At 42.2% G+C, this 26,420-nt stretch overlaps 1 protein-coding gene and 2 pseudogenes across 6 annotated transcripts in view; 2 read left to right on the forward strand and 1 right to left on the reverse strand.

Annotated features, from left to right (window-relative positions):
- The window catches only part of GGNBP2 (gametogenetin binding protein 2), a 46,427-nt gene that overhangs the window by 2,353 nt on the left and 17,654 nt on the right, over nucleotides 1-26,420 (reverse strand). For 3 of the 6 annotated variants that reach the window (XM_001173664.6, XM_063798694.1, XM_054670011.2), the window contains 8 exons: nucleotides 20,261-20,374; nucleotides 9,379-9,582; nucleotides 8,150-8,324; nucleotides 6,017-6,211; nucleotides 2,085-2,235; nucleotides 1,570-1,695; nucleotides 1,337-1,485; nucleotides 289-537 (listed from right to left, as the gene is read on the reverse strand). In XM_001173664.6, the coding sequence (XP_001173664.2) occupies nucleotides 289-537; nucleotides 1,337-1,485; nucleotides 1,570-1,695; nucleotides 2,085-2,235; nucleotides 6,017-6,211; nucleotides 8,150-8,324; nucleotides 9,379-9,582; nucleotides 20,261-20,374 (1,363 nt within the window). Of the gene's footprint in view, nucleotides 1-288; nucleotides 538-1,336; nucleotides 1,486-1,569; nucleotides 1,696-2,084; nucleotides 2,236-6,016; nucleotides 6,212-8,149; nucleotides 8,325-9,372; nucleotides 9,583-20,260; nucleotides 20,375-26,420 lie in introns of all 6 variants that reach the window. The other 3 variants (XM_009432363.3, XM_063798693.1, XM_054670010.2) reach the window with 1 other exon arrangement.
- Nucleotides 12,708-13,616, forward strand: LOC747466 (small ribosomal subunit protein uS5-like; annotated as a pseudogene).
- On the forward strand, nucleotides 16,951-17,100 carry LOC112206205 (U2 spliceosomal RNA; annotated as a pseudogene).

Raw genomic sequence — 26,420 nt, forward strand, 5'->3', positions numbered from 1 at the left:
TTTTTGAGTTGTTATGGGTTTATTGGAATGTAACCCCACTGTAACTCAAGGAGTACCTATAATGTCTTCTACTGAGACAGAGGCGGCCATGGAAACGTGTTCCAGAGTAGTTGCATAAACCACGAGTGGAAGGACAGAAATGAAGTCCCCAAAGAATAATGAAATACTACCCTTAATTTCTCATAAGCTTCCTTCAACTACCTACCTTAAGCCCTCAAATACTATCCCCTCCCACATCCACCCCGTTCCCAAACAATTATGTACAGTAAGACCACATGGAATACTTACAAGGAGTTCAACTAAGCTCTTGGCACCTTTTCCGGAATCGGGACCAAACAACGTTTCTGTAGGTTCTGCAAACTGTGGTACATTTTTCCTATGCTCAAACCAAGGCAATGGCTGCCCACCCTTTTCAGAGCTGCAACAGCTTTCAGGATGTGTATCTTTGGTCTTGTCACGGTGAAACACTGTGTGCATGGTATTTCCTGAGGTCTCTCGATTACCTGGATCTGTAATACAGCTTCCAAGCTTCTGGATCTGATACCACAGCAAAGGATTTCACAGGTAAAAAGGCATGATATAATAGCAATTATTCTTTAAAAAAAAAAAAAAAAAAAGCAGGGCACAGTGGCTCATGCCTACAATCTCAACATTTTGGGAGGCCGAGGCAGGTGGATCACCTGAGGTCAAGTGTTCAAGACCAGCCTGGCCAACATGGTCAAATGCCATCTCTACTAAAAATGCAAAAATTAGCCAGCCATGGTGGCATGCGCCTGTAATCCCAGCTACTCGGGAAGCTGAGGCAGGAGAATTGTTTGAACCTGGGAGGCAGAGGTTGCAGTGAGCCAAGATTATGCCACTGTACTCTAGCATAGGCGAAAGAGTGAGACTCCATCTCAAAAAAATCCTGACATAGTATTAAACCTTTAGAAGGAACACTAAGTAATAGCAGCAGCTGGCATTCATTTTATTTTACCAGGCATTTACTATGTACTAGACACTATGCCACACCTGCCAATATACATTCACTTCACCTTCATAGAACCTAATATGATAGGGACTAAACAAATTGTTTAAGATTACATAGCTTATAAATTTAAAAGTATAAAAAGAACAATTGAATTTCTGACTCACAAGGACTGTTGCACAAATGATCACATCTCTCTCTGCCCCCAACCCACACTCTCACACGATGAGCACCCAATGGAACTGCATAAAGAACTCATTCTAAAAAAAGTAAATCCTAGCAGCTAAGCTGCACATATGCCACTCCAAGGAAAACACGTGTTCTGCCCTCAACAGCAAAGGTTTAAGAATTACAAGTTATGACACTTACATGTTCATCACATTTCAGTATCTTGCTTTTCTTTTTCTTCTTTTTATTTTTTCCTTTTGTGTCGTTCTCTTCAGAATTTGCCCAACATTCAACACAACTATCACCATCATCCTCTTTGTCTTCACAGTGATGAACACAAGAGTCATCACCTGCAGAAATCAATAATCCTTCTTATTTATGTTCTTAAGTCAGCCATGTAGTAGAAATAACTGGGAAACTTAATGTGAGCCTACCGTGTTCATCATGATTACAAATGCCTTCAGTGCAGGCAACATCCGAACCCTCCCGAGAACCTGTTTCACTCCCTTCCATGCTAGATGAATATCCACAATCACTACCATTACAGTGTGGAGATAAGCCTGAGAATAAATCAAGTGAGAGTTACAATTAACATACCAATAAGTATATTAGGACAAAGAGTGAACTCTTTGGGGACCACAGAAAAATCTCATAATTAATGGCTTATTAAAAGTAGAACATTTCCAATGAAGGATTTTTTTTTTAAGTAGAAAGTAAATTAAATAATGAAAATATGATTAGGAATTTACCATTTTTCGTTTTTGTCAAAAATAAGTCAAAGAACATAAAGAAAAAGGAAATATTAAGTATCTGACTAAATTATATGATATTCTTGGAACTATGAAGCAGTTTTAAAACTCTAGCTCACAGAATCTCTAAAAGCTTTTACATTTAACAGTAAGAAAGAATAGAGTTAAGAGTTCATTTTAAAAAGAAATTATTCACTTACCTTTCTTTATTTTAGGGGACCCCAAAAGATTGCCACTGCTAGGACAGGTACATGATGTATTTTCATTGGTAACAATTACTTCTACACAAGTATTACCATCTTCAGTGCTGCCACAGGCTTTGCAGCTGCTATTTTCTATGAAGTCTGTTTCCTTTAAGGATCAACATTAAGAGACAGTCAAGAGCTTTACTCCATAACAGCTACATTTTATTCCCTAGATCAAAACTATTTTCATTCTAATACTAAGATGTGGCATTTTCACTGTACTGACATTTACACTGACAGTACAAAAGTAATGGTGGGTAAAGATATTAGTCCTTAGCACAAATCAAGACAGTACTAACCAAAGTGTGCTAAGAATCACTGTATTCTTCAACTGTCAAGCGCTCTCACAAAAATAGATATTTCACTTATGAATGTCTTTGAGGAAGCTGTAAAAATATTAATTGTATCAGATATCAACCACAAATACATATACTTTTTCCTTTTTTTTTTTTTTTTTGAGTACGGTCTCCTCTGTCACTTAGGCTAGAGTACAGTCATACAATCATGGCTTACTGCAGCCTCAAACTCCTGGGCTCAAGCAATCCTTCTGCCTCAGCCTCTTAAGTAGCTAGGACTACAGAAGCACACCACCAGGCCTAATTTTTTTATTCCTTTGTAGAGACAGGGTTTCGTTATGTTGCCCAGGCTAGTCTTGAACTCCCGGCCTTAAGCAATCATTCTGCCATGGCTTCCCAAAGTGCTAGGATTACAGGCATGAGCCTCCACGCCCTGCCAACAGAAATCTTTTTGACAGTCTATGTGGGGCCAGGTGCAGTGGCTCATGCCTGTAATCCCAGCACTATGGGCAGCTGAAGCAGGTGGATCACTTGAGGTCAGGAGTTCAAAACCAGCCTAGCCAAGATGGTGAGACCCCGTCTCTACTAAAAATACAAAAATTAGCCAGGCAAGGTGGCAGGCGCCTGTAATCCCAGCTACTCAGGAGGCTGAGGCAGGAGAATTGCTTGAACACGGACGGCAGAGCCTGCAGTGAGCCAAGATCACACCACCGCACTCCAGTGTGGGCGACACAGTGAGACTCCGTCTCAAAAAAAAAAAAAAAAAAAAAAAAAAGTATGTGACAAATGGGAAGTATGCTTAAAGCATTTCTGTTGCAGCTGTCTCAAGGAAACGTACTTGTGCCACTTTTTGAGGTGCAAGCTGAACTTTTTTCCTGGAACATCAAGTTCACTTGAACGAATAAATGAGAGACAAACTGAGAGACTTGGATATTTAGCAGGCATTTCCTCAAAAATGAATGAAGTCAATCTGTTACTTCAAAGGAAACAATGAACAACAACTGTTGTCAATTATAAAACTCAAACATTGAAACAACAATCAGAATTTTGGCCTTGCAACCAGCAGTACTATGAACTTGAAGCTTCCTAATACTTGGACTTTTCTGACCTGCATAATTCAGTGAACTTTGAAATAAATTCCAATGCATGATGTTACAAAACAATGCATGAGTAAAAGATCTATTCAAAGTCCAATATAGTCCAACGGATTCTAATTTAGCAGAGTACAAAAAGGTCATTGATAAGGTGCCAGATTCCATATTGCAATGAATCTTTTAGAAACTACCACTGGTCAAAGTGTAGTATTGAAGAATATCCACAACTATCTGAAAAGGTTTATATTAAAATACTGCTCCCAGCCAGGCACAGTGGCTTATTCCTGTAATCCCAGCACTTTGGGAGGCAGAAGCGGGCAGACTGCCTAAGCTCAGGAGTTCGAGACCAGTCTGGGCAACATGGCAAAACCCCATCTCTACTAAAAATACAAAAAAAAATTAGCCGGGCATGGTGGTAGGCGCCTGTAGTCCTAGCTACTTGGGAGGCTGAGGCACAAAAATCGCTTGAACCCAGGAGGAGGTGGTTACGGTGAACCAAGATTGTGCCACTGCAATCCAGCATGGGTGACAGAGCAAGACTCTGTCTCCAAAATAAAATACTTTTCCTACCATATAATATCTGTGTGAGACTAGACTTTCTTCATATGCTTCAACCAAGCCAATAAATGGAAACAGATTGAATGCAGAAGCAGATATAAGAATCTAGTATATTCCGTCAGGCGCGGTGGCTCACACCTGTAATCCCAGCACTTTGGGAGGCTGACGCAGGCGGATCACGAGGTCAAGAGATCGAGGCCATCCTGGCCAACATGGTGAAACCCTGTCTCTACTAAAAATACAAAAATTAGCCGGGCATGGTGGCACACGCCTGTAGCCCCAGCTACTTGGGTGGCTGAGGCAGGAGAATTGCTTGAACCCGAGAGGCGGAGGTTGCAGTGAGCCGGGATCATGCCACTGCACTCCAGCCTGGCAACAGAGCGAGACTCTGTCTCAAAACAAACAAACAAAAAAAGGAATCTAGCTTATTCCTTTTAACACGAACATTAAAGATATTTGCAAAAAATATATATAGTATAATACCATTCTTCTCACTCTCATTTTATTTAGAAAATAGTTATTTTTGAAAAAATATTTAGTTAACATTATTTTTGAAGGAGTAGTTTAAAATTTATCATTTAATTTCTAATACAGTAAATATTGGTAAGTATAACCCACATAAACAAAAGCTCATTGAGTACCTTAATTTTTAAGAATGTAAAGGGATCCTAAGACCAAAAACTTGAGAACTGCTCTAGGTCATGCACAGAGGTGGCTTTCTATATTTGACTTTGATCTAATAATACATTAAAGTCAGGTAAAGAGATAATTACTCAACATTGTCTTAATAAAACATAGACATGACATTAAAATTCTGGCTTATACAGACTACAGTAGGAAAAAAAGCTGATATAAAAACTGCAGGAGCTCACATCTGGAAAAGCATAGTAAAAATGCCCAAATCTAGCAAAAAGCCATACAGTTAACCCTCCATATCTATGGGTTCTGCATCCATAAATTCAACCAAGAATCGAAAATATTTGGGGGGGAAAAAATCAACCTGCATCTGTACTGAACATGTACAGACTTTTTTCTTGTCCTTATTTTCTAAACAATACAGTATAACAACTATTTAAACAGTTTTTATTTATTTTGAGAGAGTTTCACTCTGTCGCCCAGGCTGGAATGCAGTGGAGCGATCTTGGCTCACTGCAACCTTTGCCTCCTGGGTTCAAGAAATTCTCATGCCTCAGCCTCCCAAGTAGCTGGGATTACAGGCGTGAGCCACCATGCCCAGCCTTACATAGCTTTTACATTGCATTAGGTATTGTAATTTAGAGATAATTTAAGAATACAAGAGGCCAGGCACGGTGGTTCATGCCTGTAATTGTAGCATTTTGGGAGGCCGAGGTGGGAGAATTGCTTGAGCCCACAAGCTGGAGACCAGCCTGAACAACATGGTAAAACGCCATCTCTACAAAAAATACAAAAAATTAGCTGGGCCTGGTGGGGTAAGCCTGTAGTTCCAGCTACTTGGGAAGCTGAGGTGGGAAGATGACATGAGCCTGGGAGATGAACGCTGCAGTAAGCCATGATTGTGCCACTGCACTCCAGTCCGGGTGACAGAGTGAGACCCTGTCTCAGAAATAAAAGTATAAGGAGGATGTGCATAGACTATATGCAAATATTACACCATTTTACATCAGGGACTTGCACATCTGCAGATTTTGGTATCTACAGGAAGTCCTGGAATCAAACCCCACAGATACCAAGGGACGACTGTACTTTTTATTTTTATTAAAAAAATAAAATAAAATAAATAGAGATAGAGATCTCACTATCTTGCCCAGGCTGGTCCCAAACTCCTAGGCTCAAGTGATACCTCCACCCTGGGCCTCCCAAAGTGCTGGGATTACAGGCGTGAGCCACCACACCTGGCCTGTACTTCTATCTACAAGCAATACATACACACTTAAGAGTTGATATTAAGAAATATTACCTTCTCTTGGCTTACTTCCTTTTCATCTGCTGTTTGTAAGGGAGTAGGAATATCACACACACACTTATTTTTTCGTCTATTCTTCCGTTTTTGGCGTTTCTTTTCTTGCTTGAGTTCTCTTACTCGTTCCTCTTCTGAAAATTCCTCACAAAGTTGTTCCAATCTGCTAATACCCTGTACTTTTTCCACGGTCATCTATTATAAAAATAAGGTTGAGGGTGAATATTGGTCAGAACTTCTTTTCTTTTTTTTTTTTGAGACGGAATCTTGCTCTGTCGCCCAGGCTGGAGTGCAGTGGCATGATCTCAGCTCACTGCAAGCTTCGCCTCCTGGGTTCACGCCATTCTCCTGCCTCAGCCTCCTAAGTAGCTGGGACTACAGGTGCCCGCCACCACGCCCGGCTAATTTTTTGTATTTTTTAGTAGAGACGGGGTTTCATCGTGTTAGCCAGGATGGTCTCGATCTCCTGACCTCGTGATCCGCCCGCCTCAGCCTCCCAAAGTGCTGGGTTTACAGGCGTGAGCCACCGTGCCTGGTCCCTTTGTTTTGTGTGGTAATATACACACTCCTATTCCAAACCAGCAAGAGTCAAGTTTTAAATTTCAGAATTTTTTTTTTTTTTTTTTTTGAGACAGAGTCTCTCGCTCCATCGCCCAGGCTGGAGTACAGTGGCACCATCTCAGCTCACTGCAACCTCTACCACCCAGGTTCAAGCGATTCTCCTGCCTCAGCCTCTCAAGTAGCTGAGATCACAGGCATGCACCACCACACTGGCTGATTTTTCTATATTTAGTAGAGACAGGGTTTCGCCATCATGGCCAGGTTGGTCTCGAACTCCTGGCCTCAAGTGATCCGCCCACCTTGGCCTCCCAAAGTGCTGGGATTACAGGCATGAGACACCATATCTGGCCTAAATTTCAGAATTTGAACACAACAAAAGTAAACATACCATTTCCTCACATAATGAAAAAACTATTTAACCTGATTAGATGATTTAGTCTCTGAAGGTACAAAAATACAAAGAGAAAAAGGGTAAGGGCTGGGCGCGGTGGCTCATGCCTGTAATCCCAGCACTTTGGGAGGCCAAGGCAGGCAGCGGATCACGAGGTCAGGAGATTGAGACCATCCTAACTAACATGGTGAAACCCTGTCTCTACTAAAAATACACAAAAAATTAGCCGAGCGTGGTGGCAGGCGCCTGCAGTCCCAGCTACTCAGGAGGCTGAGGCAGGAGAATGGCGTGAACCCAGGAGGTGGAGCTTGCAGTGAGCCGAGATCATGCCACTGCACTCCAGCCTGGGTAACAGAGCGAGGCTCTGTCTCAAAAAAAAAAAAAAACAGAAAAGAAAAGAAAAGAAAGAAAGAAAAATAGTCCTTATACCATGGCATTCACACAGCATTTACTTCATACTACTGGACATTAGCAGGCAAAATGAAACTCACTAAAGGTTTTAACATTTCCTGCTTAATCCTTGGGGGCATTTAACTTTTCACTAGTTATGTGTGTTTTTTTTGTTTTGTTTTTGTTTTTGTTTTTGTTTTTGAGACGGAGTTTTACTCGTTGCCCAGGCTGGAGTGCAGTGACGTGATCTTGGCTCACTGCAACCTCCACCTCCCGGGTTGAAGCAATTCTCCTGTCTCAGCCTCCCAAGTAGCTGGGATTACAGGTGCCCGCCACCACGCCCAGCTAATTTTTGTATTTTTAGTAGAGACGGGGTTTCATCATATTGGTCAGGCTGGTCTCAAACTCCTGACCTCAGGTGATCCGCCTGCCTCCTCCTCCCAAAGTGCTGGGATTACAGGCGTAAGCCACCATGCCCAGCCTCACTAGTTATGTTTCATAGCAGCATCTTATTAAACATCTTCAGTTTTCTACTCTGAGAAAGTCTAAAAACCAAAGCTGGCAAAGTTAACAGGATTAAAAACATTTTTTTAAATCCATCAACTTCTTCTAAATCCCAGTTCCCTAGACCACCCCCACTCCAACCCAAAGCCATGTAACAATATCCAGCCAAATCCATGAAGCTCTATCAGTGATGGACAGTCCTTTTAGGCACTAGTGGCTTACATTAAGATTCAGTCCAATAAGGTGACTAAGCAATCTTAGATACTGGAACAGCCCACTGTTCTTACCTCAAAACTCTTGCGTAAAGCATCAACACCAAGATAGAAAAGCATTTGCCATGTCTGCTCTTCTGCCCGTAGTTTCTGCCAGATTCGATGCAGTCTTTCATAAAGATGAATTCCCAAGCAGGTCAGAACTTCTTCTTGAGCTATATCTATTGTCTTTGCATGCCTTTCTCTTCGCCTATAAAAGGGAATAATCACACACTAATACCTTTAACTGAAACAGTAAAAGATGGATAACACAGTTGCAAGTTCAGGTTTTAAACACAATGTGCTTACCTAGTAACAAGACAGTTATACATTTACACTCAACGTATATGTTGCTATACAAGCATGCATGTCTACAACCAATGAGAAATACACATGCAAGTAGAATTTAGTCCTCGTATTGCTAAAAATAAAGTAATTCAGGAACTGGCTCTAAAAAGATGGGTTTTAGGGCACAATGCAATCACATAGAAGTGTCCAGCTCATAGTAGACACAACAGTTCCTTTTACTTTCCAATTATAGCAAAACATTTTTTCCTTCATTAGGTTTTTTGTTTTGAGGAGGAATGGAGAAAGGCAATGCCAAAGTGATTCATCATGGGCAAGAGTCCTCCACCAGGCCAGTCTTTACAAGTGTTCACAGAACTTTGGCTTTAAGCCCTTTGTATTCTAGCAGAAAGTAGGCACTCAAATGAGGGTTGATACCCTAAATACAAAAGGAAATGCATTTGATTTATTCTATTAACATCATCATCTGATTTTATTTTTACAACAAAGCCAGAGATACTACTTTAGGTTTCTATGTAGTAATAATAATATAATATACACAGTTCATGAATTACATTCAATAAGGCATTTCTTAATCCCCTACTGCAAAGATCTGACTTATGCAAAAACCATTATTGTGAATAAAATTTACACACGATAATGCATGGATAGAGGGAGAAAAATCCCTTCTAATCATTTTCAAATGAAAATGATAGTCTGTAACAATGAAAGCCAAAAAAGCCTGCCTCCCTTCAAGCAAGAACTAGCAGAGGACTGAACCAAACACCAGAGAACAGTTTTTCCCTATTTTCAGTCAATTAAGAAATGCATACTTTAAAGAGAAGCAAAATCTTTACAGGCACACTTTAATTTATACATATATCATATGTACTGAGGCAGAAGGTGATGAAAATAAACTTTCAGTAATAAAATGAAGCAAAGCGCTAGATAGCCCATTCTAGCAAATTACATACTCATACCCTCCTGCGAACTCTGGCTCAGCACGACCCAAAAGATGTGCAATGAAGTCTGTTTCACAGCAAACATGTATGTGTCGTTCATGTGGACAGCACCGCAAGCCTTCATAAAGTGCAGCACAGTAGCCCTTTTCTTTGCTGCAGTCAAGTTCACCAATAAGGATATTGTATGCTCGGAGGACTTTATTTTTGCAATCAGTGCAAAACCTGTTGAAAAGAAAAACCTTAAAATTAAGAAATGGCTGTGCAATTATTTCTTGTGGCATATAACAGTGTACTAGATGATGGCACTCTCTCCCATCTACAGCATCCAAAAAAAGCCTCCATACACACATTTAAAACATACGCACGTAAGGTAAATACAAATTTAGGGATTGCATAAATACAGATAGACCTTCATTGGCAAATTATTTTTAAACTAGAGAAACACATAGCCTAAAAGAATGAGGCAGATACATACCTATTATTTCATAAAATGCATGCCCAGAAAAGTATTAGTTGCCAAGAACTAGCATATCTCCACTTCAAAAGCTATTTGCCCAGGTCAGAAATAAAACAATAGAGGCAACAAACCAATGACTCTTGATTGGTTTGTTCTCTCTCCTTCCAGTCTCTGAAAATAGATGGTCTCTTCAGCCAGGAGACCTTGACTCCAATTTCTATTACAACATTTTAATATTTCACTAGCTAAGCATTTGAGGATAGGGGTAGGGGTTGGGGTGGGGAGAAGAATGGGAAAGTGGTGCGTGTATTTTTTAATTTTTTGATTATTTCCAAAATGCCAAATTCTTTCTTCCCAAAAATGGCTATTTCTCAATAACAAACATAATATAGACAAAATATACATGGAAACTGGTTTAAACTTAAGTGTATAAAATGTGGCAAAAGAATGGAAGAGTTTGTGAATGTAGAGAAGGAAGAAAATTTCTTTTAGAAACCAAATATCAATCAATCAGAAAGAAATAATAGAGCCCGGTTTATCTTTGAATTCCTGGAACAAGTAGAACTTGGTCAGGTGGAAAAGCCAGGCTCACAATAAGAGTAAATGGCTAAGAAGATTACTTAAGTGAAACAAGGAAATTTTGATCTCTTTGATTTAAATTCATCTCCCAGATGAGCTCATCTATGCGTATGGCTTCAACTAACATGTCTATAAAGATGACTTGTGACTCTACAGTTCCATTCAAATCTCTGCTATTGCCTGAGGGCCAGACCCATATCGAAAAGTGACAAGACATGGCAGATGTCCAATAGGCAACACCTTAAATTCACTGTCCAAGGGTAATGCTGTTCTATTCCTATGTTCCTTCTCAATCCCTGTTAAGAACACTGCCATTCACAGCCATTCAGAGTCACCCAGGCTGGAAATCTGAGTTAATTCCAACTTCTCCCTGGGTCTTCCTATTGAGTAGAGCCAACTAGTATTCATTCTTTCTTGTTTCTCCTGTAGGTCCCTATTTTCAATTCCCTCTGGCATGGTTTAAGTTGCCTATGCCATATATATATATATATATACTTTTTGTTTGTTTGTTTTTGAGACAGAGTCTCTCTCTGTTGCCCAGGCTGGAGTGCAGTGGCGCCATCGAGGCTCACTGTAACCTCTGCCTCCTGGGTTCAAGCGATTCTCCTGCCTCAGTCTCCCGAGTCGTTGGGATTACAGGCGCCCACCACTACACCCAGCAAATTTTTTGTATTTTTTAGTAGAGACAGGGTTTCGCCAAGTAGGCCAGGCTGGTCTTGAACTCTTGACCTCAGGTGATCTGCCCGCCTCGGCCTCCCAAAGTGATGAGATTACAGGCTTGAGCTACCGCACCCAGCCCACTTTTTTTTTTTTTTTTTTAAAGCTTCTTAACTGACTTTCCTGTTTCCACTCTTCCTAGCATTGACGCATCTCTTACACCAAAATAATTTTTCTAGCACAAATCTGATTATCTGTGTCTCAGCTTAAAAACCTGTCAGCTGGCCAGGCGTGGTTGCTCACGCCTGTAATCCCAGCACTTTGGGAGGCCGAGGCGGGCAGGTCACCTGAGGTTGGGAGTTCGAGACCAGCCTGACCAACATGGAGAAACCTCGTCTCTAATAAAATACAAAAATTAGCCAGGCGTGGTGGCGCATGCCTGTAATTCCAGCTACTCCGGAGGCAGAGGCAGGAGAATCACTTGAACCCGGGAGGCAGAGGTTGCAGTGAGCCGAGATCACACCACTGCACTCCAGCCTGGGCAACAAGAGCAAAACTCTGTCTCAAAAAAAACAAAACAAAACAAAAAAAACTTTTCAGTTGTCTCTTATTATTAATACTTCTGATTTACACTCTTCTTCGTGTTTTTTTTTTTTAAGATGGAGTTTCACTCTGTCACCCAAGCTGGAGTGCAGTGGGGCGATCTTGGCTCACTGCAACCCCCGCCCCCCAGGTTCAAGCAATTCTCCTGCCTCAGACTCCTGAGTAGGTGGGATTACATGCGCCCACCACCACACTTGGCTGATTTTTGTGTTTTTAGTGCAGACGGGGGTTTCACCATGTTGGCCAGGCTGGTCTTGAACTTCTGACCTCAAAGTGATCCCCCCACCTCAGCCTCCCAAAGTGTTGGGATTACAAGCATCAGCCACCACGCCCGGCCTAGACTTCTTACTATAGTATTTACCCTTCTACTGCCATATCTTTGTTTCATGCACACACATTTTGCTGGACCAATAGTAGATAACGATGTTTCTTAAAATGAAGATATGGGCTGGGCGCGGTGGCTCACGTCTGTAATCCCAGCCCTTTGGGAGGCAAAGGCGGGTGGATCATCTGAGCTCAGGAGTTCGAGATCAGCCCGGCCAACATGGTGAAACCCCGTCTCTACTAGAAATACAAAAATTAACCAGATGTGGTGGCATACACCTGTAATCCCAGCTACTCAGGAGGCTGAGGCAGGAGAATTGCTTGAACCCGGGAGGCAGAGGTTGCAGTGAGCCAAGATCGCACCACTGCACTCCAGCCTGCGTAAGAAGAGCGAAACTCCGTCTCAAAAAAAAAAAAAATATATATATATATATATATATGTTACATTAGAGGCTCTAAGCCCATTGGTAAACAGAGGCAACAATGCTGACAAATAATGTTAAATTATGTTATTTCACTAAAGTTTTAAATATGGGCAAAAATATACAAAAATTAACACAAAATGGATTAAAAACTAAATGTTAACATCTGAAAACCATAAAACTAGAAGAAAACATAGGGGAAAATCTTCATGACACTGGACTAAGTGATGATTTCTTGGCTATGACACCAAAAGCACACACACACAACAAAAACAAAAATAGATGCTTCTCTGAGAAAACACCAAATGGCAGATGACGCTGGTGGCAGCCGGTGGTGGGGATCGCCTGGGATGGGGAAACGCGGTGGCTTCCGCGGAGGTTTCGGCAGTGGCATCCGGGGCCGGGGCTGGGGCTGAGGCCGTGGCTGAGGCCGCAGAGCTCATGGAGGCAAGGCCGAGGATAAAGAGTGGATGCCTATCACCAAGCTGGGCTGCCTGGTCAAGCACATGAAGATCAAGTCCCTGGAGGAGATACATGTCTTCTCCCTGCCCATGAAGGAATCTGAGATCACTAACTTTTTCCTGGGGGCCTCTCTCAAGGACGAGGTTTTGAAGATTATGCCAGTGCAGAAGCAGACGCGTGCTTGCCAGCACATCAGGTTCAAGACGTTTGTTGCCATCGTGGACTACAACGGCCACATCGGTCTGGGTGTTAAGTGCTCCAAGGAGGTGGCCACTGCCATCCGCGGGGCCATCATCCTGGCCAAGCTCTCTATTGTCCCTGTGCACAGAAGCTACTGGGGGAACAAGATCAGCAAGCCCCACACCATCCCTTGCAAGGCGACAGGCCGCCACAGCTCTGTGCTGGTGCGCCTCATCCCTACGCCCAGAGGCACTGGCATCGTCTCAGTGCCTGTACCCAAGAAGCTGCTTATGATGGCTGGTATTGATGACTGCTACACCTTAGCCAGGGTCTACACTGCCACCCTGGGTAACTATACCAAGGACACCTTTGATGCCATCTCTAAGACCTACAGCTACCTAACCCCCGACCTCTGGAAGGAGACTGTATTCATCAAGTCTTCCTGTCAGGAATTCACTGACCACCTCGTCAAGACCCACACCAGAGTCTCCATGCAGAGGCCCCAGGCTCCAGCTGTGGCTACAACATAGGGTTTTTATACAAGAAAAATAAAGTGAATTAAGCCTGAAAAAAAAAAAGACTACAGTCGCGTCACTTAACAATGGGACACATTCTGAGAAATGCATTGTTAGCTATTTTGTTGCTGTGCGAACATCAGAGTGTACTTACACAAACCTAGGTAGTATACATATTTTTTATTTATATTTTTTTCACATGGAAAACCAAATGTCCCAGCACCATCACTGAATATTAATCATTTCCTCTACTTGATCTGCAACGCAGTATGCTCCATTATAATCTTACGGGCCCACTGTCATATACGTGGTCTATCACTGACCAAAATGTCATCACATAGCACATGACTATGCATTAAACTTAAAAACTTTGGCACAGCAAAGATGATCAACAGAGTAAAAAGGCAACCCAAAGAATGGGAAAAAATATTTGCAAACCATATATTGAATAAGGGGTTAATAGCCAGAATATAAAGAACCACTAGAACTCAATCACAAAAAAAATAGCTTAATTTAAAAATGGGCAAAGCCGTGATCATGCCACTGCACTCCAGCCTGGGCAACAAAGAAGATCCTGTCAAAAAAATAAAATAACTTAAAAGTAAATAAATAAATGGGCAAAGCATGAATCGACATTTCTCCAAATAGTATATACAAATGGCCAGCAAACATATGAAAAGATGCTCAACATCACTAATCATCAGGAAAATGCACATCAAAAACACAATGAGATATCACCTTAAACCAACTAGAATGACCACTACCAAAACAACAACAACAACAAATAACAAGTGTTACCGAGGATGTGAAGAAATTGGAACCCTTATGCACTGATGGCAGGAATGTAAAACGGTACAGCTGCTATGGAAACCGGTACGGAAGTTCTTCAAAATAAAACTACCATACAATCCAGGAATCCCGCTTTTAGGTATATATCCAAAAGAACTGATAGCAAGGATCTTGAAGAGATATTTGCACACTCATGTTCACTGCAGCATTTATTGACAACAGGCAAAATGTGAGAGCAACCTTCAATGTCCATCAATGTATGAATGGACAAAGAAATGTGAATAGCCAGGTGCGGTAATCCCAGCACTTTGGGAGACCGAGGCGAGTGGATCACTTGAGGTCTGGAGTTCAAGACCAGCCTGACCAACAAGGTGAAACCCTGTCTCTACTAAAAACACAAAAATTAGCCAGGTGTGGTGGTGTGTGCCTGTAATCCCAGCTACTCAGGAGGCTGAGGCAGGAGAATCACTTGAACTCGGGAGGCGGAGGTTGCAGTGAACCGAGATCAAGCCACTGCACTCCTGCCTGGGCAACAGAGCGAGACTGTCTCAAAAAAAAAGAAAAAAGAAAAGTGAATAATATCACATATACTGTGACATTGCCCATTTTTAAATAATGTCACAGTATTGTGACATTATTCAGCTTTTAGAGGGGAATCCTGTCATATGCTACAACATAGATGAATCTTAGACATTATCTAAGTATTGTCTTAGATAATGGCTAAGTAAAATAAGCCAATCACAAAAATTCAAGTGCTACATTATTCCATTTATATGAGCTATCTAAAATAATTAAACTCAGAAACAGAAAGAAGAATTGTGGTTGCTAGGGGGTGACGGGAGAAAAAAGGTGTGGTTCAATGCCTATAGTTTCAGTTGAGATGAAAAAGTTCTAGAGATCTGTTGTACAACAGTGTGCATATAGTTAACAAAATTATAATGTACACTTAAAAACTGTTTAAAAGGTAAATTTATGTTTCACGGTTTTTTGAGACAGGGTCTCACTCTGTTGCCCAGGCTGGAGTGTAGTGGCATACTCTTGTCTCACTGTAGCCTCAACCTCCCTAGTAGGCTCAGGTGATCCTCCCCGCCTCATCCACCTGAGTACCTGGGACTACAGGTGTGTGCCACCACGCATGGCTAATTTTTGTATTCTTTGGAGAGACAGGGTTTGGCCATGTTGCCCAGGCTAGTCTTGAACTCCTGGGCTCAAACAATCCGCCCGCCTCAGTCTCCCAAAATGCTGAACTGTGAGACACCGTGCCTAGCCTTATTTTGTGTTCTTTTAAAATATACACATACGCACGCAGGAACAGAAAGTCTCTCCTTTAGGAGAGAAAAAACGGACACAGAAATAACAACAAATGCTTCCACATTTTCAGGTTATAAACAGCAAGTTCACATTTTCAGGTAATTAAACGGTCAAATATCAAAGAGAACAATAATAAAACTTGAAATATTTTCCCCCTATTTTACTGCTTTATACTCTCATAGTAGTTTAATATATGTTTGATTGTACAACTATAAGCATAAGTAAATAGCAAGTTAAAAATAGGATATAAAAGCCGTAAAAGAGATTTTTTCCCATTTGCAAAAGCAGCATTGCATATGACTTTTTTAAAACTTTTTTTTTTCGAGACAGAGTCTCACTCTGTCACCCAGGCTGAAGTGCAGTGGCATGATCATGGCTCACTGCAGCCTTCAACCTTCCTGGGCTCAAGTGATCCTCCCACCTCAGCCTCCCGAGTAGATGAAACTGCAGGTGTGTCACTACGCCCAGCTAATTTTTTTATTTTGTTTTTATATTTATTTATTTATTCATTTATTTTTATTTACTATTATCTTTTTTTTGAGATGGAGTATCGCTCTGTCGCCCAGGCTGCAGTGCAGTGGCGCAAACTCGGCTCACTGCAAGTTCCGCCTCCTCGGTTCACGCCATTCTCCTGCCTCAGCCTCCCAAGTAGCTGGGACTACAGGCGCCCGCCATCAAGCCCGGCTAAATTTTTTGTATTTTTTAGTAGAGACGGGGTTTCACAGTGTTAGCCAGGATAGTCTCAATCTCCTGACCTCATGATCCGCCCGCCTCAGCCTCCCAAAGTGCTGGGATTACAGGCGTGAGCCACGGCGCCCGGCCTGTTTTTTTTGTGAGATGGAGTCTTGCTGTTGCCGAGGCTGGAGAGCAAATGGCGTAATCTTGGCTCACCGCAACCTCCACCTCTCAGGTTAAGTGATTCTCCTGCTTCAGCCTCCTGAGTAGCTGGGATTACAGGCACACGCCACCAAGCCCGGCTAATTTTTAGATTTTTAGTAGAGACGGGGTATCACCATGTTGGCCAGGCTGGTCTTGAACTCCTGACCTTGTGATCCACCCACCTCCGCCTCCCAAAGTGCTGAGATTAGAGGAGTGAGCCACCACACTCAGCCTTTATAAATGGGCCTCCCTATGTTGCCCAAGCTGGTATTGAACTCCTGAACTCAAGTGATCCTCCTGCCTTGGCTTCCCAAAGTGTTAGAATTATAGGCTTGAGCCACAATGCCCAGCCTTAAAAAACCCTTAAGGCAGAGGTTTCAGTTTATTAACACCTCATTTCTAATGATGTTCTATCACGTCTCAGCCTTTTGACTAAGATCAAGTGTAGTATCTGATGATGTTCTACCATAATACTTTTCTTTTGAGACAGAGTCTCACTCTGTCACCCAGGCTGGAGTGCAGTAGCACAATCTCAGCTCACTGCAAACTCTGCCTCCCAGATTCCAGCAATTCTCATGCCTCAGCCTCCTGAGTAGCTGGGATTACAGAAGTGCACCACCATGCCTGGCTAATTTATGTATTTTCAGTAGAGAGGGGTTTCACCATGTTGGCCAGGCTGGTCTCAAACTCCTGGCCTCATGTGATCTGCCCATCTCAGCCTCCCAAAGTGCTAGGATTACAGGCATGAGCCACCATGCCCGGCCTCTACCGTAATTCTTTTTTTGTTGTTGTTGTTTTGGGAACGAAGTTTCACTCTTGTTGCCCAGGCTGGAGCGCAATGGCGCGATCTCGGTTTACTGCAACCTCTGCCTCCTCCTAGGTTCAAGCGATTCTCCTGCCTCAGCCTCCTGAGTAGCTGGGATTACAGGCACCCACCACCACGCCCAGCTAATTTTTGTATATTTAGTAGAGATGGGGTTTCCCCATGTTGACCAGGCTGGTCTTGAACTTCTGACCTCAGGTGATCCACCCGCCTTGGCCTCCCAAAGTGCTGGGATTACAGGCATGAGCCACTGCACCCAGCTGCTAATTTTATTTTAATTTTTATTATTTTTGAGATGGCGTTTCACTCTGTTGCTCAAGCTGGAGTGCAGTGGTACAATCACGGCCACTGTGATCATGGTGCACCTTCAACTTCCTGGGCTCAAGTGATACTCTCACCTCACCCTCCCCAGCAGCTAGGACTACAGATTTGTGCCACCATGGCAGCTAATTTTTCTGCTTTTTTGTAGAGACGGGGTTTCACCATGTTGTCTAGGCTGGTCTAAAACTCCTGAGCTCAAACCATCTACCTGACTTGGCCTCCCAAAGTGCTGGAACTACAGTTGTGAGCCACCATGCCCAGCCTATGTTTGTTTTAAAGAAGACAAAAATTGAGGCACAGAAAGTCAACTAACTTGTACAGTTACAATTAGTAGAATCCAGATGCAATACAATCTCCCTAAATTCATCACTCACTGCCTTAATTATTATTACTCTCAACCATACTTTCTCACAACCGTTAAGATATTTGTAAAATGGACTAAAATCCATCTAAAAATGTTAAAACACTAACCCTAAACATAGGAAAATCTACGAAACCATTATAAGAAACTCCAAAACATGTGCTCTAATAACTTGTCATTTATCACCTGCAAAAACTATCTTTTGGGAGGATCAATTCATATTTAAAGAGGAAGGATATATGTTTTGTGTCTGCATAGTCCCTGTAAAACTCCAAGTAAGTGACACATTCTCTACTCTCTTGGGCATAATCCACCAAAAAGGCAAAGAAAGAAAGTTTTTAATTGAAAAAAGAAAAACACCAATAAACTTGGTATGCGGGCGAAGTCATTAGCTTACTGCCACATAAAGTAATGACACCAGTTTTTATCATTCACTTGATTTTTAGAGGCACTCCCAAAATAATTGTGTATATCTGCCTCAAAGTCAAAGGACATACAACCACAAACACAACTTGTAACAAATTTAAACAGTAGAACTGCCCCAAGAACACCATCTCTAGATGCTGTTACCTTACCAGTTGCTTTTTCTTTTTTTGAGACGGAGTCTTGCTCCGTCCGAGTGCAGTGGCACGATCCTGGCTCACTGCAACCTCTACCTCCTGGTTTCAAGCGATTCACCTGCCTCAGTCTCCCAAGTAGCTGGGACTACAGGTGCGTGCCACCATGCCTGGCTAATTTTTTTATTTTTAGTAGACACGGGGTTTCGCCACGTTGGCCTGGCTGGTCTCAAACTCCTGACTTAAGGTGATCCACTTGACTGAGACTTCCAAAGTGCTGGGATTACAGACGTGAGCCACCGCACCCTGCCCACCAGTTTCCTTTTCTACTGGAGTCTCCTCCCTATGAATTTCCAAATGTTAATGACACTTAGAAAATTCCTTTGTAGGCCAGGCACGGTGGCTCACACCTGTAATCCCGGCACTTCGAGAGGCTGAGGAGGGCGGATCACAAGTCAGGAGACTGAGACCATCCTGGCAAACATGGTGAAACCCCATCTCTACTAAAAATACAAAAATTAGCTGGGCACAGTGGTATGTGCCTGTAATCCCAGCTACTTGGGAGGCTGAGGCAGGAGAATCTCTTGAACCAGGGAGTCAGCAGTTACAGTGAGCCGAGATCGAGCCAGCGCATTCCAGCCTGGCGACAGAGCGAGACTTCGTCTCAAAAAAAAAAAAAAAGAAAATTCCTTTGTAAAAGTAGTGTTCTATAAAGAAAAATCTGAAGTTACTTTTATAGTAATGAAACACATGAATATCAACTCTCTTTTGGGATCCTGATAATGACAGAAGAAATACTTCGAATATTAAGTAAAAAGCTACTAATTTAATTTTGAAAATGCCATCATAGGCTGGGCGCAGCTCATGCCTGTAATCTCAGCACTTTGGGAGGTCAAGGCAGATGGATTACCTGAGGTCAGGAGTTCGAGACCAGCCTGACCAACATGGCGAAGCCCCGTCTCTACTAAGAATACAAAAATTAGCCGGGCGTGGTGGCATGCGCCTGTAGTCTCAGCTACTCAGGAGGCTGAGGCAGGAGAATCGCTGGAACACGGGAGGCGGAGGGAACAGTGATCCGAGGTCTCGCTACTGCACTCCAGCCTGGGTGACAGAGTGCAACTCTGTCTCAAAAAGAAAAAAAAAATCACAAAATAGGAGATGCTGGCTTAACACAAGAAGGCTAACCCTGGGAGTCATCCCATAAAGCAACTGCTTTGGCCAAGCGCAGTGGCTCATGCCTGTAATCCTAGCACTTTGGGAGGCCGAGGTTGGATCACAAGGTCAGCAGACCTAAACCATCCTGGCCAACATGGTGAAACCCCATCTCTACTAGAAATACAAAAATTAGCTGGGTGTGGCGGCGTGTGCCTATAATCCCAGCTACTCGAGATGCTGAGGCAGGAGAATCTCTTGAACCTGGGAGGCAGAGGTTGCAGTGAGCTGAGATCGCGCCACTGTACTCCAGCCTGGCGACAGAGCTAGACTCCATCTCAAAAAAAAAAAAAGGAACTGCCTACTCTAATATTAAGCTCCGCCTAGTGCCAAGTATTAAAGGGAAGGCTAGAATGCTATTATACAAAGGAGGTCAGTGACAGGCCACTCTAGGTGACTGACACATAAGGCACCTTCCACATTATACTGGAACAACCATCAGACTTACCTGTGTTTTCGCAGATATGTTTCTAGTGTTTCTAAAAGACAACTCGAGTCAATTAAAACTACTTCATCCCTGCATTCCTGCGACATTAGTTCCCATACATCCATCCAACAACCTCTGTAGAAAGAACAAATATTAGTGAAAAGGGAGAATACAGAAGGGTAAAACCTTAAAAAAACAAAAAACAGATTAAAGTATTGCTTGATTTTACCTGGCTGTTCCCTGGAAACGTCCATAATGGAAAATGATCCTATACTTGCCGTCCTTCCTGTGGCCTTCACTATTTCTCATCTGTACTTAACTTCTCTGAACTGACACTGCTACTGCTCCCTTCACCGTAGTATAGTACAAAGCTTAGTGACACTGAGATAATCTGAAGAAATAATTTCTATAGTCTAAATTAAAATCATGAACACTTTAATGATTAAGATATTAGAACATGTTTACAAATTATATATGATTACATACTCACTTTATATTAATATAACGTTCATTTAAATGTGTGCTCATATCTTTATATAAAAACTTCTGCTTGACTATCAAGTTTATCTGATACAATTTAACAACATTTGTAGTTATCAAGAGAGCAACTGGTTAATAAACTAAGTATTCTATGAGCAAATATAGTTGGAATGTTCTAAAGTCAAAATGACCAAAAAAATTATCAAGTATTTTCCCTTTTAAACACAGACCAATCTTCCACAAATTGAAAATTCTAAGAAGTTTTGATCTACTTAATGAGATCATCATCAAGTAATTTTTTTTTAACTTTTATTTTGTAGAGACAAGGTCTCTACTATGTTGCCCAGCCTGGTCTCAAACCCCTGACCTCAAGCCATTCTCCCACCTCAGCCTCCCAAAGCACTGGGATTACAGGTGTGAGCCACCATGCTCAGTTCAATTTTTTTTTTTGTAATCACTCCTTTTTAAAGCTAAACCATGGTAACAAAACTATCATCTACCTTCACATGTATAAGTAGCTGGGAAGGTCACAGATTAATTACAGTAAATAAGTTTTACATTTACTAAAAGATAGTACACTAAGATGAACACTTTATACAGCCTAAATTAATAAGAACTATCTGGTAATTTTTTTTTTTTTGAGACAGACTCTCGCTCTGTCACTCAGGCTGGAATGCAGTGGCGTGATCTTGGCTCAGTGCAACCCCACCCCTGCAGGGGCTCAAGTGATCCTCCTACCTCAGCCTCCCGAATAGCTAGGACCATAGGTGTGTACCACCACACCCGGTTATTATTTTTTTTTTTTGTATTTTTTAAGTAGAGACAGCAGGGTCTTGTCATGTTGCCCAGGCTGGTCTCCGACTCCTCAGCTCAAGCAATCCACCCACCTCAGCCTCCCAAAGGGCTGGGATTACAGGCGCGAGCCACCAAGCCCAGCCCTATACAATTTTTTTTTAACAAACTTACTAAAAACTTCCCACTCTCCCTCCCCAACAGGGTTCAACTTCAGTATGAAAATTGCCACACATTTTGCTTTGTTGCAGCACATTTATCTTGGACCTGCATTCCAAGGGAAATGTGGGTTTACACTCCATTCAATCACAGCCTTCTTGATTTTTCATGATTCTGAACAACTGGCTCCTGTCTGTTCTTCTGCAGGTCTCAGTACAGTCCAAGGAATTCATTACACCTTGGACGCTAGAGACAGAAAAACCTCTGAACTTTTAACTTACTCTATGTAGCTAAATGGGTATTTCTCAACCCTCTGCCTAAAATGTAAGTTATCCACACAATTCAGCTCTGTACTCCCTCTCACAAGGGCTCAGGCCAAGGTTTAGCTCCCCTTATTTGTGACAACAAAAACATGATCTGTTTCACTTTCCATGCTACATCCTTCTATTCTCAACTCTGATATTTCCTTTTTGAGACAGAGTCTCACTCTGTCACCCAAGCTGGAGTGCAGTGGTGTGATCTCGGCTCACTGCAACCTCCGCCTCCCAGGTTCAAGCGATTCTCCTGCCCCAGCCTCCCAAGTAGCTGGGACTACAGGCATGTGCTACCACACCTGGCTAATTTTTGTATTTTTAGTAGAGACAGGGTTTCGCCATATTGGCCAGGCTGGTCGCGAACTCCTGACCTCGTGATCTGCCTGCATCGGCCTCCCAAAGTGCTGGGATTACCAGTGTGAGCCACCCCGCCCAGCCCCTTTTATTAACTATACTTGATTAGTATAATGCATAATTTCCCAGAACTGAAAAACTCTCAAACTCAAGCTCTCATAATTGAGGGAAAGGCTCATAAGAGAAATCAGAGCTAAAGAATGATTATTATATCATTAGAATGTGAAGGCTTTTTTTTTTTTTTAAAAAAGCTCTATAAAAAAATCTGTATCTCAAATCAGGATTTCATTTATAAACATTCTAGACCTTATGCCTTCTATTATTCTTTTAAGATCAAACTTTCCAAAAAAATAACCTTTCCACTTTCTGATTCTGCTCCCATACTCTCCATTCACAGCTTAATCCATGACAACCTTACATTGCATTCACTTTTCCATCATTGCAACCTGGATTCTGCTTCCACTCAATCACTAGCTCAGCTCTTCAAGATCACCAATTATCTCATTGTTACTAAATCCAACGTCCACTTTTGGGTCCTTGATAACTTGGCCGCATTTAGTACAGTTGATCAGACTTCCTTGGAACGCTTTTACACCTTGGCTTCCTTCTACCTATCTGGTTACTCTTTCTCAGGTTTCTTTACTAATTTCTTTTCTACCATTAAATTCCTCAGAATTCTTTTACTCTCTTTCCCTTTAGGTGATCTTACATAACATTCTCTAAGATAAACTACAGGCCTACAACTCCAGCCTAGATCTTTCTTCCAGATCTCAAACTTACTCCCAGACAGACAATAACCTGGGTTTACTTGCATAGATGAGAGAATACTCTCAGAAAGGCTGACCTAGATTTCTATTTATTAGGCTAAAACCTAATCAACTGTATTATACTTTCTCTGGAAATAGACTAAACAAATTAAAAAAGCTATGGGGGGTGGGGATGTAGCAGTAGGAGGGGGAGTGGAAATACATAAAATGGAGAATCATAGTAGCATTTAATAGTGGTGACCATCCAAGGGAGAGGGAGCCTTGGCTAAGCATACTGTACTGCTTAGCCTGCTATTCTATGTGGCCTGTGGGAATAACTGAAGCTACCTTGGTCAAGAGACAGACACCACTTAAGATCAATTAAGTCCATTCACACTGATTCCATACTCAGCAAAGAGCCTTCTAAAACATATGACTTCCCATGTAGTGGAACTGTAGCTAGAAGGGGATGTAAAATCTGTGGAGGTTTGTTTTGTTTCTTAAGCTGAAAGATAGGAAAACAGAGCTGAATGTAAATTTAACAAAAGTAGGTAACTGAATAAGCAAAGTGATTGAAAACAAAGAAGATGGAGTGCAGAGCAAGAGTGGAAGGATTGGTCTTTGAAGGAAGGCAGCAATGAACACAGATGCATAAGATGCTGGGCTACTTGCTTCTCAGTTCATCAACAAAGAATATGCTTAACAGAAAAAAAGCACCAGAAGGCAAGCTCTTTACTGTATCATACCACTTTAGGCCTTCAGCCAACAGGTCATCTCTAATGTGAAAAATTAGCCTGTACTCTGCATTTAGAGTCAGAAATTCTCTGAAGCTACTGACAAATCTGAGAAGGAAGAATGAGCTGATGAAAAAATAAAAAATAAAAAAAATTTAAAAGATACTGACAAATTGGGCCAGGCGCCGTGGCTCACGCCTGTTAATCCCAACACTTTGGGAGGCCAAGGCGGGTTGATCACCTGAGGTCAGGAGTTCGAGACCAGCCTGGCCAACCTGGTGAAACCCTGTGTCTACTAAAAATACAAAAATTAGCCGGGCATGGTAGCAGGTGCCTGTAACCCCAGCTACTTGGGAGGCTGAGGCAGGAGAATCACTTGAACCCAGGCAGCAGAGGTTGCAGTGAGCCGAGATCGCGCCACTGCACTCTAGCCCGGGTGACAGGGGAAATTCCATCTCAAAAAAAAAAAAAAAAAAGAATTTGAAAGAAAGAAAAAAAAAGATACTGACATATCAAGCAGCAAAATAACAACTATCCTTAAGAGAACTTCTTTTCTTCAGGCTACAAGAACATAATGTGTGGTTCTTGTTTGGATCCTGATTCATACAAACCAACATTCAAAAAAAAAAAAACAGAAACAGGTAAAATCTAAGTATGAACTGGGTATTCGATTGTTACACTTAATTTTGTTAGGTGTTATGATGGCAATGTGTGAAAAAAAATGTCCATATATTTAGAGATGCATGTGGAAGGATGCAATAGAGTAACACGAAGCCTGGGACTTGCTTTAAAATACAAAGAAAAAGGTGGATAAATGAAGCAAGTGTGGCAACTCTTGATTACTACTAAATCTTGGTAAAAGTGCATGGGAGGTTCAATCATTGTATTTTTTACTTTTCTATGTTTGACAATTTTACTAATAAAATTTATTTTATTTATTTATTTATTTATTTCGAGACAAAGTCTCACTCTTGTCGCCCAGGCTGGAGTGCAATGGTGCGATCTTGGCTCAATGCAACCTCCGCCTCCTGGATTCAAGCGATTCTCCTGCCTCAGCCTCCCAAGTAGCTAAGATTACAAGCACCTGCCACCACACCCGGCTAATTTTTGTATTTTTAGTAGAGACAGGGTTTCACCATGTTGGCCAGGCTGGTCTCGAACCCCCGACCTCAGAGAATCCACACAACTTGGCCTCCCAAAGTGCTGGGATTACAGGCGTGAGCCACCACGCCCAGTCTTTTTTTTTTTTTTTTTTGAGACAGAGTCTCGCTCTGTTGCCCAGGCGACACGATCTCAGCTCACTGCAACCTCCACCTCCTCTCGGGTTCAAGCAATTCTCCTGCCTCAGCCTCCTAAGTAGCTGGGATCACAGATGCGTACCACCATGCCTGGCTAATTTTTATATTTTTAGTAGATATGAGGTTTCCCCATGTTGGTCAGGCTGGTCTCGAACTCCTGACCTTGTGATCCGCTCGTCTCGGCCTCCAAAAGTGCTGGGATTACAGGCGTGAGCCACTGCACCCGGCTGATAAAATGTTTTAAATATTTTTTGTTGCTCAGTATAGGGGGAAAAAACTTAATAGATTATTAACATACCACTGCCTGGTCATCCAAGTCTTTGTGTCAGGGAGGAAAATGTCTATACAATAATGGTGTAGCTCGGAAGTTCAGGTCAAAAAAAAAAAATCAAAAAAAGGTCACAATGACACAAATGAGATATTTAAAAATTAACTTTTCAGAGGCCAGGTGCAGTGGCTCACGCCTGTAATCCCAGCACTTTGGGAGACCAAGGCAGGCAGATCACTTGAGGCCAGGAGTTTGAGATCAGCCTGGGCAACATGGTGAAACCCCATCTCTATTAAAAATCCAAAAAAATTAGCCAGGAGTGGTGGCGAACACCTGTAATCCCAGCTACTCAGGAGGCTGAGGCACAAGAATTGCTTGAACCCAAGAGATGGAGGTTGCATGAGCTGAGATCGTACCACTGCACTCCAGCCTGAGTGACAGAGCAAGACTGTGTCTCAAAAAATAATTAAAAGATAAAATTAATAGAGAAGTATAGTTTTTTAATATCCCATTCTCTCCAAAACTAAAGTCACGTCTTAGAAAGTCCCTTCACACTCCATGGCTTCGCCTCACTATCCCCACCCCCAGGCAATTTTGCAGGGGACAACTATGGCACTGTGCTGGGAGAAAGTGAAAAAGCAGCCTTGGACACTATAGCACTTAATCAAGAAGAAAACTACAAATTATTATCAGGCAATATTTGCTTAAAAAATAAAATAGGCCGGGCGCGGTGGCTCACACCTGTAATCTCAGCACTTTGGGAGGCCAAGGTGGGCGGATCATGAGGTCAGGAGATCGAGACCATCCTGGCTAACACGGTGAAACCCTGTCTCTACCAAAAATACAAAAAATTAGCCGGGCTTGGTGGCACGCGCCTGTAGTCCCAACTACTCGGGAGGCTGGGGCAGGAGAATAGCTTGAACCCAGGAGGCAGAGGTTGCAGTGAGCCAAGATGACGCCACTGCACTCCAGCCTGGGCGACAGAGGAGACTCCATCTCAAAAAATAATAATAAATATAGAAAACTACAAATTAGT

The sequence above is a fragment of the Pan troglodytes genome, chromosome 19 (genome assembly GCF_028858775.2).
Source record: "Pan troglodytes isolate AG18354 chromosome 19, NHGRI_mPanTro3-v2.0_pri, whole genome shotgun sequence".
Lineage (NCBI taxonomy): Eukaryota > Metazoa > Chordata > Mammalia > Primates > Hominidae > Pan > Pan troglodytes.